General features: G+C 69.0%; 1 protein-coding gene across 1 annotated transcript in view; it reads left to right on the forward strand.

Annotated features, from left to right (window-relative positions):
- The window catches only part of RYR1 (ryanodine receptor 1), a 103,565-nt gene that overhangs the window by 47,234 nt on the left and 43,289 nt on the right, over positions 1 to 13,042 (forward strand). The window contains exons 41-60 of the mRNA XM_084612258.1: positions 130 to 262; positions 1,759 to 1,853; positions 2,124 to 2,259; positions 3,568 to 3,754; positions 4,380 to 4,491; positions 4,595 to 4,715; positions 5,391 to 5,560; positions 5,660 to 5,880; positions 6,306 to 6,396; positions 6,581 to 6,721; positions 7,281 to 7,444; positions 7,849 to 7,927; positions 8,475 to 8,564; positions 8,810 to 8,950; positions 9,595 to 9,672; positions 9,870 to 9,945; positions 10,072 to 10,195; positions 10,561 to 10,676; positions 11,061 to 11,128; positions 12,626 to 12,747. Coding sequence (XP_084468384.1) covers positions 130 to 262; positions 1,759 to 1,853; positions 2,124 to 2,259; positions 3,568 to 3,754; positions 4,380 to 4,491; positions 4,595 to 4,715; positions 5,391 to 5,560; positions 5,660 to 5,880; positions 6,306 to 6,396; positions 6,581 to 6,721; positions 7,281 to 7,444; positions 7,849 to 7,927; positions 8,475 to 8,564; positions 8,810 to 8,950; positions 9,595 to 9,672; positions 9,870 to 9,945; positions 10,072 to 10,195; positions 10,561 to 10,676; positions 11,061 to 11,128; positions 12,626 to 12,747 — 2,465 coding nt within the window. The remainder of the gene's footprint in view (positions 1 to 129; positions 263 to 1,758; positions 1,854 to 2,123; positions 2,260 to 3,567; positions 3,755 to 4,379; positions 4,492 to 4,594; positions 4,716 to 5,390; positions 5,561 to 5,659; positions 5,881 to 6,305; positions 6,397 to 6,580; positions 6,722 to 7,280; positions 7,445 to 7,848; positions 7,928 to 8,474; positions 8,565 to 8,809; positions 8,951 to 9,594; positions 9,673 to 9,869; positions 9,946 to 10,071; positions 10,196 to 10,560; positions 10,677 to 11,060; positions 11,129 to 12,625; positions 12,748 to 13,042) is intronic.

The raw sequence follows: 13,042 nt of genomic DNA on the forward strand, positions 1-13,042 counted from the left end.
GCCGCAGCCGGGGCGGGGGGGGCAGTTGCCCCAGGAGCAGAGGGGGGAGATGGGGGCGGAGCTGGCTGAACAGGGGCGGGGGTGGGAGTTACCGGCGTCTTCAACACCCGGTCGCCCCCCCCCCCCCAGGAGATTCGCTTCCCCAAGATGGTGACCAGCTGCTGCCGCTTCCTCTGTTACTTCTGCCGCATCAGCCGCCAGAATCAGCGCTCCATGTTCGACCACCTCAGCTACCTGCTGGGGAACAGCGGCGTCGGGCTGGGTGAGCCGGGCCGGAGTCCCCACAGCCGCCGGCAGGACGGGGCGCAGGACACACAGCCGGGGGGGCGCGGCCTCACCTGGCGGGGGCAGCAGGGACACATGCACACGGAGCAGGGCTCAGCCCCTCCAGCAGGGGGCAGCGTGACGCACACACGGAGCAGGGCTCAGCCCCTCCAGCAGGGGGCAGCGTGACGCACACACGGAGCAGGGCTCAGCCCCTCCAGCAGGGGGCAGCGTGACGCACACACGGAGCAGGGCTCAGCCCCTCCAGCAGGGGGCAGCGTCGCACACACGGAGCAGGGCTCAGCCCCTCCAGCAGGGGGCAGCGTGACGCACACACGGAGCAGGGCTCAGCCCCTCCAGCAGGGGGCAGCGTCGCTCACACGGAGCAGGGCTCAGCCCCTCCAGCAGGGGGCAGCGTCGCTCACACGGAGCAGGGCTCAGCCCCTCCAGCAGGGGGCAGCGTGACGCACACACGGAGCAGGGCTCAGCCCCTCCAGCAGGGGGCAGCGTGACGCACACACGGAGCAGGGCTCAGCCCCTCCAGCAGGGGGCAGCGTCGCACACACGGAGCAGGGCTCAGCCCCTCCAGCAGGGGGCAGCGTGACGCACACACGGAGCAGGGCTCAGCCCCTCCAGCAGGGGGCAGCGTCGCTCACACGGAGCAGGGCTCAGCCCCTCCAGCAGGGGGCAGCGTCGCACACACGGAGCAGGGCTCAGCCCCTCCAGCAGGGGGCAGCGTCGCACACACGGAGCAGGGCTCAGCCCCTCCAGCAGGGGGCAGCGTCGCACACACGGAGCAGGGCTCAGCCCCTCCAGCAGGGGGCAGCGTGATGCACACACGGAGCAGGGCTCAGCCCCTCCAGCAGGGGGCAGCGTGATGCACACACGGAGCAGGGCTCAGCCCCTCCAGCAGGGGGCAGCGTGATGCACACACGGAGCAGGGCTCAGCCCCTCCAGCAGGGGGCAGCGTCGCACACACGGAGCAGGGCTCAGCCCCTCCAGCAGGGGGCAGCGTGACGCACACACGGAGCAGGGCTCAGCCCCTCCAGCAGGGGGCAGCGTCGCTCACACGGAGCAGGGCTTAGCCCCTCCAGCAGGGGGCAGCGTCGCTCACACGGAGCAGGGCTCAGCCCCTCCAGCAGGGGGCAGCGTGACGCACACACGGAGCAGGGCTCAGCCCCTCCAGCAGGGGGCAGCGTGACGCACACACGGAGCAGGGCTCAGCCCCTCCAGCAGGGGGCAGCGTCGCACACACGGAGCAGGGCTCAGCCCCTCCAGCAGGGGGCAGCCCCTCCAGCAGGGGGCAGCGTGATGCACACACGGAGCAGGGCTCAGCCCCTCCAGCAGGGGGCAGCGTGACACACACACACCTGTGTGTGTGTAAATGCCAGGCGGCTCCTCGCACACCGCCCTGCTCGCGCCCGGCCCCCTTCCTGAGCCCCCGGGTGCTAACCCTGCCGCCCTCCCCCGCGGGCGGGCCCCTCTTCTCCCCAGGCATGCGGGGATCCACCCCCCTGGATGTGGCCGCTGCCTCCGTCATCGACAACAACGAGCTGGCCCTGGCGCTGCAGGAGCAGGACCTGGAGAAGGTGGGGGCCGGGGCGGGGGGGCCGGGGGGGTCAGTGGCCATGGGGTGTGAGAGGTTTGCAGGGTGGGGACAGAGCGCAACTGACCAGGGAGGGAGGGTGAAATTGACCGGGCTGGTGGGGGGAGGGGGAGATTTGGGGGGGGGGGGGCAAGTTTGGGGCCAGGTCCCCAGCTGGCGTAAATGGGCATCGTTTCACCGAGCACCGTCGGCCCCCTGGCCCTTTCCCTGCGACCCCCGCACCCCACGGTCTGCGTGCTCTCTGCCCCCCCAGGTGGTGATGTACCTGGCGAGCTGCGGCCTGCAGAGCTGCCCCATGCTGCTGGCCAAGGGCTACCCCGACATCGGCTGGAACCCCAGCGGGGGGGAGCGCTACCTGGACTTCCTGCGCTTTGCCGTCTTTGTCAACGGTGAGCAAGTGGGTGTGGCGGGGAGAGGGGGCATCCCTGTGTGCGGAGCCCCCCCAGCTCGGGGCAGGGCGGGTCGTGGTGCAAAGACCCCCCCAGCTCGGGGCAGGGCGGGTCGTGGTGCAAAGACCCCCGCAGCTCGGTGCAGGGCGGGTCAGGGTACAAAGGCCCCCCCAGCTCGGTGCAGGGCAGGTCAGGGTACAAAGACCCCCCAATTCGCTGCAGGGTGGGTCAGGGTGCAATGACCCCTCAGCTCGGTGCTGGGCTGGTCATGGGCAGGTCGTGGTGCAAAGACCCCCCCAGCTCGGTGCAGGGCGGGTCGTGGTGCAAAGACCCCCCCAGCTCGGTGCAGGGCGGGTCGGGGTGCAACGTCCCCCCCAGCTCAGTGTAGGGCAGGTCAGGGTACAAAGACCCCCCAACTCGCTGCAGGGCAGGGCAGGGTGCAATAACCCCCCAGCTCGGTGCAGGGTGGGTTGTGGTGCAAAGACCCCCCCCAGCTCGGGGCAGGGCAGGTCGTGGTGCAAAGACCCCCCCCAGCTCGGGGCAGGGCAGGTCGTGGTGCAAAGACCCCCCCCAGCTCGGGGCAGGGCAGGTCGTGGTGCAAAGACCCCCCCCCCAGCTCGGGGCAGGACGGGTCGTGGTGCAAAGACCCCCCCCCAGCTCGGGGCAGGACGGGTCGTGGTGCAAAGACCCCCCCAGCTCGGGGCAGGGAGGGCTGTGGTGCAAAGACCCCCCCAGTTCGGGGCAGGGCGGGTCAGGGTACAAAGACCCCTGCAACTCGCTGCAGGGCGGGTCAGGGTGCAATGACCCCTCAGCTCGGTGCCGGGCTGGTCATGGGCAGGTCAGGGTGCAAAGACCCCCCCAGCTCGGTGCAGGGCGGGTCGTGGCGCAAAGACCCCCCCCAGCTCGGTGCAGGGCGGGTCGTGGCGCAAAGACCCCACCCAGCTCGGGGCAGGGCGGGTCGTGGCGCAAAGACCCCCCCCCAGCTCGGTGCAGGGCAGGTCGTGGTGCAAAGACCCCCCCAGCTCGGGACAGGGCGGGTCGTGGTGCAAAGACCGAGCTGGTGCAGGGCGGGAACGTGTCTCTTGCTAGGTGAGACTGGCTTGGATTGCAGAGCCCCAGGAGGTGCCAGCCCTCCCACCCCCTGATACCTGCCCCCCTCCCTTGGCACCAGGAGCTCCCAGCCAGGTCTCTCCCAGCCCCGGTAGCTGCCCGCCCGCTCAAGGCTCCCCTTTCCTGCACCCGCCAGTGAGGCAGGGAGCCCCGTGCACCTGCCCCGGGTCTGAGCGCGGTGCCCTCCCGCCCCTGCAGGCGAGAGCGTGGAGGAGAACGCCAACGTGGTGGTGCGGCTGCTGATCCGCCGGCCCGAGTGCTTCGGGCCTGCCCTGCGCGGCGAGGGTGGCAGCGGGCTGCTGGCCGCCATCGAAGAGGCCATCAAGATCTCGGAGGACCCGGCCCGGGACGGGCCCACCGTCAAGAAGGACCGCCGGCGGGAGCTGTGCGTGTGGGCGCGGGCGCGGATTCGCACGGGCAGTGGCGAGTGTGCACGGGCACGAGGGCCGTGCCCCGGGGGTGCATAGACCGTGGTGGACGCCGGGTGTTCTGGGTGTGCGGCTGGGCGTGTGTGTTTGCTCGGTTGGTGCCCAGGGTGCATGTGGGCATGCAGATGCGTAGCTGCGTGGGTTGTGAGTACCCCAGGCAGCCGAGCACGTGGGCAGTGTGTGTGCGTGTCGGGGTGTGCACCTCACACTCTGTGTGTGTCCCCCACCATCTACACACATCACTGCGAACGCAGCCTCGCAGAGGGGCTGCCCGGCGTCCCTGCGTGCCGCCCCGCTCAGCCCCCCGTGCGGCCACAGTCGCCCGTGGTGAGATCCACCCGTCCCTTCCACGGTCACAGCCCTGGCCCTGCACGCTCCCCTCCCCTCTGCCCCCCTCAGTCTTACCCACCCTCCTCTCCCCGGGCCCCACACGCACCGACCCACGTGTGTGTCCTCCAGCATTCGTGTCTTCTCTGCCCGCACTCCAGGCCCCCCACCCATGCCAACACCCCGGGCCCCCACAGCCCAGCGACGCGCTCGCCCTCCCCGTCCCCCTCACTCTTGCTCTGCGCCCCCCGGCAGGTTCGGAGGGGAGGAGACCCACGAGGAGAACCGGGTGCACCTGGGCAATGCCATCATGTCCTTCTACACGGCGCTGATTGACCTGCTGGGGCGTTGTGCCCCCGAGATGCACGTAAGCGCCGGGGAGGGGGAGGGGGAGGGGGAGGGCTGGGGGCGCGGGGTCCCTGCCTCCGGCAGCTGCTGCCAGCAGGGTGACACCTGCCCTCTGCCCACAGCTGATTCAGGCCGGGAAGGGCGAAGCGCTGCGGATCCGGGCCATCCTGCGCTCCCTGGTGCCCCTGGACGACCTTGTCGGCATTATCAGCCTCCCCCTGCAGATCCCTGCCTTTGGCAAAGGTACGGGCCCGGGGCCGGCTCCCTTCGCCCCCGGGTGGGGAGCTGGCTGGTTCGGGGAGCCCTGGGGCCTTTCCCCTCTCAGGGCTGGTGCCATTAGCCCTGGGCGGGGGGCGGGTCTGGCTGGTTCGGGGAGCCCGGGGCCTTTCCCCTCTGGGGGCCATCTCCCATCGACCCCGGGTGCGGGGCTGGCTGGTTCAGGGGGGCTGGGGCCTTTCCCCTCTCGGGGCCAGCTCCCATCGGCCCCAGGTAGGGGGCTGGCTGGTTCGGGGGGCCCTGGGGCCGGCTCCCATCTGGCTCCAGGCAGGGACTGACTGGCTCAGGGGGGCGGGGAATGGCCTACGGGGCCTTTTCTCTCTATGGGGCACTGGCTTTGGTCTGGCCCCAGGGCAAGCGGGGTTGGGACTGGCTGGCTCAGGGGGTGGGAATGGGGAACAGGGCACAGGTCAGGGAGGCCCAGGACCCGCTGGCTTGAGGGGGGCGGCGGGGGCTGATATTTGGGGTCTCCACCGAGAGACCAAGGAGGCTGAGCCCCTTTCCTCCCAGAGGGGACCCTGGAGACTCCTGTTTTTGGGGGGCCGGGAGGGGCAGGGCAGCAGGACCCCAGCCCCTCCCCTGCAGCCTGGCCTGGCTGAGCCGGTGCGACCGCCCCCCCCCGCCCTGCGTGTCTCCCCCCAGACGGGAACGTGGTGGAGCCCCGGATGTCGGCCAGCTTCGTGCCGGATCACAAGGCGCCCATGGTGCTGTTCCTGGACCGCGTCTACGGCATCGAGAGCCAGGACTTCCTGCTGCACGTGCTGGAGGTCGGCTTCCTGCCCGACATGCGGGCCGCCGCCTCGCTCGACACGGTGAGTGGGGCAGGGCCGGGGGGCAGCCGGCCGGGATCCCCCACCCCCCATGCCGATGCCCCTCCTCCTCCTCTGTAACCCGCCCCCCCCTCCCCCCAGGCCGCCTTCAGCACCACGGAGATGGCGCTGGCCCTGAATCGGTACCTGTGCTCTGCCGTCCTGCCCCTCGTCACCAAGTGCGCACCCCTCTTCGCGGGCACCGAGCACCGCGCCATCATGGTGGACTCCATGCTGCACACCATCTACCGGCTGTCCCGCGGGCGCTCCCTCACCAAGGCCCAGCGCGACGTCATCGAGGAGTGTCTCATGGCCCTCTGCCGGTACGGCCCGGCGAGCCCTGGGGCTGGGGCCTGGCCCCTCGGGCCCCCCTCGGGACACGGGGCCTGATCTCTCTAGGGTGCCCTGTCCGGATCCTGCCAGACCCAGGTGGGGCCATGGGACACAAGGCCTTCCCTCGCTAGGGGCCCCCAGCCGGGTCTGCGGCCCCCGCGGCCCCAGCTCTGACCAATGCCAGGTGTTGAGCCCCCCACCCACGGCGGAGGCCGTACCGGGCTGCCAGCCCTACTCGGGGCATCCCCAGCTGCTGGTCAGCTCCCGCCCTGAAGCCTGAGGACTGAAACACGCCAAGCAGGCCCTGCCGTTTGCCTTGGGGAGACCCTGCAGTGGGGGGTTCCGCAGGTTCGTTATCCCCCGCCCGGTGTCTCGGGCAGCCTGTCCCGTTGTCAGAGCAGCTCTCTCCCACCAGGTGCATCCGGCCCTCCATGCTGCAGCATCTGCTGCGCCGGCTGGTCTTCGACGTGCCCGTCCTCAACGAGTTTGCCAAAATGCCCCTGAAGGTGAGGGGCGGGGTGGGCCGTGCCCGGGCTTGCCGCTCGCTGGTCGGGAACCCTGGGCGGCCGCTGTCTGGGGGGCGGGGGGGGTGGGGGGCTGGCCAGGCCCTGGGGCTCTGGAACGCACCGGGGCGTCCCCCAGAGCGTGGGGCGCCCCCAGTAACTGTATCCGGCCCCCCCTCCCCCCCAGCTCCTGAACAACCACTATGAGCGGTGCTGGAAGTACTATTGCCTGCCCGCGGGCTGGGCCAGCTGCGGCGTGAGCTCCGAGGAGGAGCTGCATCTCACCCGCAAGCTCTTCTGGGGCATCTTCGACTCCCTGGCCCACAAGGTGCGCGGGGGGCGGGCGGCGTGGGATGCTGTTGTGTGCCTGGGGGGGGCTGGGGGGCAGGGGGGGAGGGGAGTGGGGGCTGGGGGAGGGTGGGGAGGGATGATCGGGGGAGGAGAGGGGAGTGGGGGCAGGATGGGGAGGGGTGATCGGGGAGGGAGGGGCTGGGGGGCAGGGTGGGAGGGAGGGAGGATGGGGAGGGATGATCGGGGGAGGAGAGGGGAGTGGGGGCAGGATGGGGAGGGGTGATCGGGGAGGGAGGGGCTGGGGGGCAGGGTGAGAGGGAGGGAGGATGGGGAGGGATGATCGGGGGAGGCGAGGGGAGTGGGGGCAGGATGGGGAGGGGTGATTGGGGAGGGAGGGGGCTGGGGGGCAGGGGGAGGGAAGGGCTGGGGGCAGGGTGGGAGGGAGGGAGGATGGGGAGGGATGATCGGGGCAGGAGAGGGGAGTGGGGGCAGGATGGGGAGGGGTGATCGGGGAGGGAGGGGGCTGGGGGGCAGGAGGAGGGAGGGGCTGGGGGCAGGGCGCCGGCTGGGCCCCACTCACCCCGCCCCCCGTGCAGAAGTTCAGGGCGGAGCTGTACAAGCTGGCCATGCCCTGCCTGTGCGCCATTGCCGGTGCCCTGCCCCCCGACTACGTGGACGCCAGCTACTGCTCCAGGATGGAGAAAAGGGCCTCCATCGACGCCGAGGGCAACTTCGACCCCAAGCCCGTCGAGACCCTCAAGTGAGGAGCCCCCGGACCGGGGTCACGGGGGGGCCCTGGGTGCCATGGGTCCTCCCGCCCTCCAGGAGTGCCCCTCCTTCCCGACCCGCAGCCCCCCCGCCAGCCCCCAGCCCTGCCAGTGCCCCTCACTCCTGACCTGCAGCCCCCCGCCAACCCACAGCCCCTTATCAGCCCAGCCCTGCCCCCCTCCAGCCCTGCCGGTGCCCCCCACTCCCAACCTGCAGTCCCCTGGTGTTCCTGTCCCAGAGCTCGGTGGAGCGGGCACCCCCATTGGCGGTGCTGGGCTGTGGGGCAGTGTCCCTTCGGGATGGAGTTTGCCCCCCCCAGACCCTGGCCCCCCAAAGCCACGTGTGCCCAAACCCGGCTTGGAAGCTCCACCCTGAGCGATGCTCCACCCCCCACAGCGTCATCATCCCCGAGAAGCTGGACGCCTTCATCAACAAATACGCCGAGCACACGCATGAGAAGTGGGCCTTCGACAAGGTATGGGGCCCGCGGCCCACAATGCACTGCTTCCCCCGCCCCTGCCGACCCACAATGCACCGCTCCCCCGGTCCCCATCGGCCCATAATGCACTGCTCCCCCCCCGGCAACCCACAATGCACTGCTTCCCCCGCCCCTGCCGACCCACAATGCACTGCTCTCCCCCTGCTGACCCACAATGCGCTGCTTCTCCTGCCGGCCCACAATGCACCGCTCCCCCGGTCCCCGCCGGCCCACAATGCACCGCTCCCCCGGTCCCCATCGGCCCATAATGCACTGCTCCCCCCCCGGCAACCCACAATGCACTGCTTCCCCTGCCCCCGCTGGCCCACAATGCACTGCTTCCCCATGTGACCTCCCTATGTCTCTACCCTTGCTATGAACCCTCAGGACCCCCTGACCTCGTGACCTCAGTGTGACCTCCCCATGACCCCCCAGGTCCACACCGTGACCTCCGCCCTCTATGTGACTTCCCTTGTTACCCCCCAACCCCAGCCCCTCTGGGTGTGACCCCTGTGACCCACACCTGGGACCTTTCCTCTGGCAGATCCAGAACAACTGGACCTTCGGGGAGACGATCGATGAGGAGGCCAAGACCCACCCCATGCTGCGCCCCTACAAGACCTTCTCTGAAAAGGTACCCGCTTGGCCCCCTCACCTGCACCCCCCCTCATCCGGCCTCCCCCCACCCAGTGCACCTGCCAGGCTGCACAGGTTCGGGGCAGAAACCCTGGGAACCCACTGGTTCCCCCCCATCCTCCTCCGTCTCCCCGGCGGTGCAGATCTCAGCCCGCAGTCCAAGGGGGGCGTCCTCCCATCTTGCTACCTGCCCCCCCCCACCCCCGCCCAAGCCCTGAGCCAGCACCCGGCTTGGCCCCGCAGGACAAGGAGATCTACCGCTGGCCCATCAAGGAGTCGCTCAAAGCCATGATCGCCTGGGAGTGGACGGTGGAGAAGCCCCACGAGGGCGAGGAGGAGAAGACGGAGAAGAAGAAGACGCGGAAGATCTCGCAGTCAGCCCAGGTGAGGGCAGCACGGCTCCGGGGGGGCTCAGGACTCCTGGGTTCTGTCCCGGCTCTAGGAGAGGAGTGGGGTCTAGTGGTTAGAGCCGGGGAGGAGGGTTTTGGGGGTTAGGACTCCCCAGCTCTGCGAGGGGAATTGGGTCCAGTGGTCGGAGCAGGGGGCTGAGAGCCAGGACTCCTGGGTTCCTCCAGCTCTGCCGTTGGGAGCAGGCTCCGTGGTGGGAGGAGAGCCCTGAGCTGCCCATCCAGAGAAGTGAACGGTGCCTAGGGTGGGCTTGTAGGGAGGGGCGCGTTGATGCTGAATTCACCCCCGGGGAGTGACTTGGTCTCTATGGCCAGCCTGGCACTCTGAGGGACACCCCCACCCCCTGGAATGAACCTGCAGCTCTCTAGCCCCATGGGTGCCGGGAGGCTGCACAGCGAGGGCCTTCAGAGCTGGGTGGGCGAGAGCACAAGCCTGTGAGCCCCAGAGGATCCCCGCCAGAGGGGCCATGACACACAGAGGGAGGGGCTCCAGATCCAGCCAGCATGGAGGTGCGATTGGGGGAAGGGAAACGTGGGGCAGTGATGGTGCAACCTGGCGGGGGGGGGGTGGTGGTGGTGGGGGGGGAACAGCCCCTCTAAACTCTAATCCCTCCCCCACAGGCAACCTACGACCCCAGCCACGGCTACAACCCACAGCCCATCGACCTGTTGGGGGTGACGCTTTCCCGGGAGCTGCAGGTGAGACAAGTCCCCCCCCCCAATCTGGGCCTTTTACCCCCCAGGCCAGCTGGCGTGGAGGTCAGGGGTGGGCCGTGCTGGGATCGGCACATCCGGGTGCGCCCTGGGGAGTGAAATATGTCACGCTCCCTGGCCGGTGGGCCCCACAGGACCCCACGAGGGCATGAATCGCTCACAGCCCCCACCTCTCCCCACAGGCCATGGCGGAGCAGCTGGCTGAGAACTATCACAACACCTGGGGGCGTAAGAAGAAGCAGGAGCTGGAGGCCAAAGGTGAGTGTGTCCGTCTGTCCGTCCGTCCCCGGCCCAGGCGCGTCTCTGTCTGTGCCTTCCCCAGCTCAGAGTCTGCCCCCGGCTGGACCTGGCTGGGCGGGGGGCTGGCTGACTCTCTCTCCGCAGGGGGCGGCTCCCACCCTCTGCTGGTGCCCTACGACACGCTGACGGCCAAGGAGAAGGCCCGTGACCGCGAGAAGGCCCAGGAGCTGCTCAAATTCCTACAGATGAATGGCTACGCCGTGACCAGGTGGGGGCGGGACACCTCCTCTCCATGGCTCACTGCGCTTCTGCCCCACGGGGATCCTTGGGCCCCCTTTCCCCCACATCCCATGGGCTGCCCGTCAGGCCTCATCCCCACTTGGGGGGATCACGCTATAGAGTCCATTGCCCCTGGGGGCCAGACTGTCCCCCACACCTGTTCCCCCCTAAGGGTGGGATTGTTCCCTCCAGTCTATTCCCTTCCCCAGGAGTGGGTCGGTCACCATCTGTTCCCCTGGGGGGCGGGGATCTGTCACCTTGTCTGTTCCCCCCTGGGGGCAGGTCCATCTTCCCATCTGTTCCCCCCGGGCTTTGGCTGGAGAGGCCAATGCCCCTGACCCTGCTCTCTCACAGGGGGCTGAAGGACATGGAGCTCGACTCGTCTTCCATCGAGAAGCGATTTGCCTATGGCTTCCTGCAGCAGCTGCTCAAGTGGATGGACATTTCGCAGGAGTTCATCGCCCACCTGGGTAAGGAGCACACAGCCTGCCATGCACACCTGGCTGCTCCTCCCAGTACCACTGGGGACCCACAGAGGCTCGGCCGCACTCTCTTTCTGGTGCGGGTGGTAAATCCAGGGATCAGAGGAGGGGCTGGGAACCAGGACTCCTGGGTTCTGTGCCCAGCTCTGGGAGGGGAGTGGTGTCTCGGGGTTAGAGCAGGGGAGATGGGAGCCAGGACTCCTTGGTTCTCCTGCGTGCCAGCTGCTCCCCAGGGGCTTGGAGGCATCTGCAGAAATATGGAAAAGTTGCCTGAATGTGTTAAAGCTTGAATCTACCTAGAGTCCCAGGGTCGGGGAGGGGGAACAATCCCCACAGCCCCCCAGGCACTCACAGCATCTTGTCTCCTTGCAGAGGCCGTGGTGAGCAGCGGGCGGGTGGAGAAATCGCCCCATGAGCAGGAGATCAAGTTCTTCGCCAAGGTCAGTTTGTCCAGACTGGTCCATCCCCCTGCCATCAAAGGGGGGCTCCTCCAGTGGGGAGGGGGTACCTGAGCCATGGAGGTGTGGGTGAGGGGCTTGGATCCGGGGGAAGGGGCATCTGAGCCATGGGGGAGTGTTAAGTGCTGGAGGCTGGGATATTGTTGCCTTTGTAACACAGTTCAGGTTGCCTGGTGCTTGTGTCCTTGGAGTTATCAGCACGGGCAGGTAGCGCAGGCTGCCCAGGGCGTCTGCCCTTGGAGCTCCGGTGTTATACGCCCCGGGGCGTCTGCCCTTGGAGCTCCGGTGTTATCGCCCCGGGGCGTCTGCCCTTGGAGCTCCGGTGTTATACGGCCCCGGGGCGTCTGCCCTTGGAGCTCCGGTGTTATCGGCCCGGGGCGTCTGCCCTTGGAGCTCCGGTGTTATCGCCCCGGGGCGTCTGCCCTTGGAGCTCCGGTGTTATACGGCCCCGGGGCGTCTGCCCTTGGAGCTCCGGTGTTATACGCCCCGGGGCGTCTGCCCTTGGAGCTCCGGTGTTATCGCCCCGGGGCGTCTGCCCTTGGAGCTCCGGTGTTATACGGCCCCGGGGCGTCTGCCCTTGGAGCTCCGGTGTTATCGGCCCCGGGGCGTCTGCCCTTGGAGCTCCGGTGTTATCGGCCCCGGGGCGTCTGCCCTTGGAGCTCCGGTGTTATCGGCCCCGGGGCGTCTGCCCTTGGAGCTCCGGTGTTATACGGCCCTGGGGCGTCTGCCCTTGGAGCTCCGGTGTTATCGGCCCCGGGGCGTCTGCCCTTGGAGCTCCGGTGTTATCGGCCCCGGGGCGTCTGCCCTTGGAGCTCCGGTGTTATCGGCCCCGGGGCGTCTGCCCTTGGAGCTCCGGTGTTATACGGCCCCGGGGCGTCTGCCCTTGGAGCTCCGGTGTTATCGCCCCGGGGCGTCTGCCCTTGGAGCTCCGGTGTTATCGCCCCGGGGCGTCTGCCCTTGGAGCTCCGGTGTTAGACGCCCCAGGGCGTGTGCCCTTGGAGCTCCGGTGTTATCGCCCCGGGGCGTCTGCCCTTGGAGCTCCGGTGTTATACGCCCCGGGGCGTCTGCCCTTGGAGCTCCGGTGTTAGACGCCCCGGGGCGTCTGCCCTTGGAGCTCCGGTGTTAGACGCCCCGGGGCGTCTGCCCTTGGAGCTCCGGTGTTATCGGCACTGGCAGGTCGCAAGGGAAGGGAACGGAGCCAGGGTGAGCTAACACCGCTGTTACTCTGACTCCCCGTCGTCCCCACTCACCCTCCATCTCCTGGGTGTGGGGCCCGGCTCGGGGTGTGGGAGGAGGTCTCTTTGTCCCAGGTCACTGTCTGTGCCACATGTGTGGGGGAGGTCACATCTCCTCCCTGTGGGGGCTCTGACGTTCACCCCCAGCCCGTGAGGGTGGCGGGTGGGGGTGCAGGCTTGCTGCCCGCCGTGGTGATGTCTCCCTGCCACTGACCCACCTCCTCCCCCCCACCCTACACCCCAGATCCTGCTGCCTCTCATCAACCAGTACTTCCACAACCACTGTCTCTACTTCCTGTCCACGCCCGCCAAGGTGCTGGGCAGCGGGGGCCATGCCTCCAACAAGGAGAAGGAGATGATCACCAGGTGAGTGGGGAGTGCAGTGGGGGGGCAGGGGTGGAGGGCCATACCTGGGCGTCACCCTCAGCGCAGCCTGGCCCCAGGTGTGCGTCAGACCAGAGGCCCCCATCCAGCCAGGTGGCAGCCAGAGGCTTAACCCCCTTCTCCCCCGCTCTCCCCCGCATGCTGACTCAGAGCTCCAGGTGTGGGGCTCTGCTGGTGCCCCTCGCTGCTGACCTGCAGCCCTGCTAACCCAGCCCTGGGCTTCCCCCCCGCCAGCTCTGCCAGTGCCCCTCACTCCCAACCTGCAGCCCCTGCCATC

The sequence above is a fragment of the Lepidochelys olivacea genome, assembly GCF_965140295.1.
Source record: "Lepidochelys olivacea isolate rLepOli2 genome assembly, chromosome: 23".
Lineage (NCBI taxonomy): Eukaryota > Metazoa > Chordata > Testudines > Cheloniidae > Lepidochelys > Lepidochelys olivacea.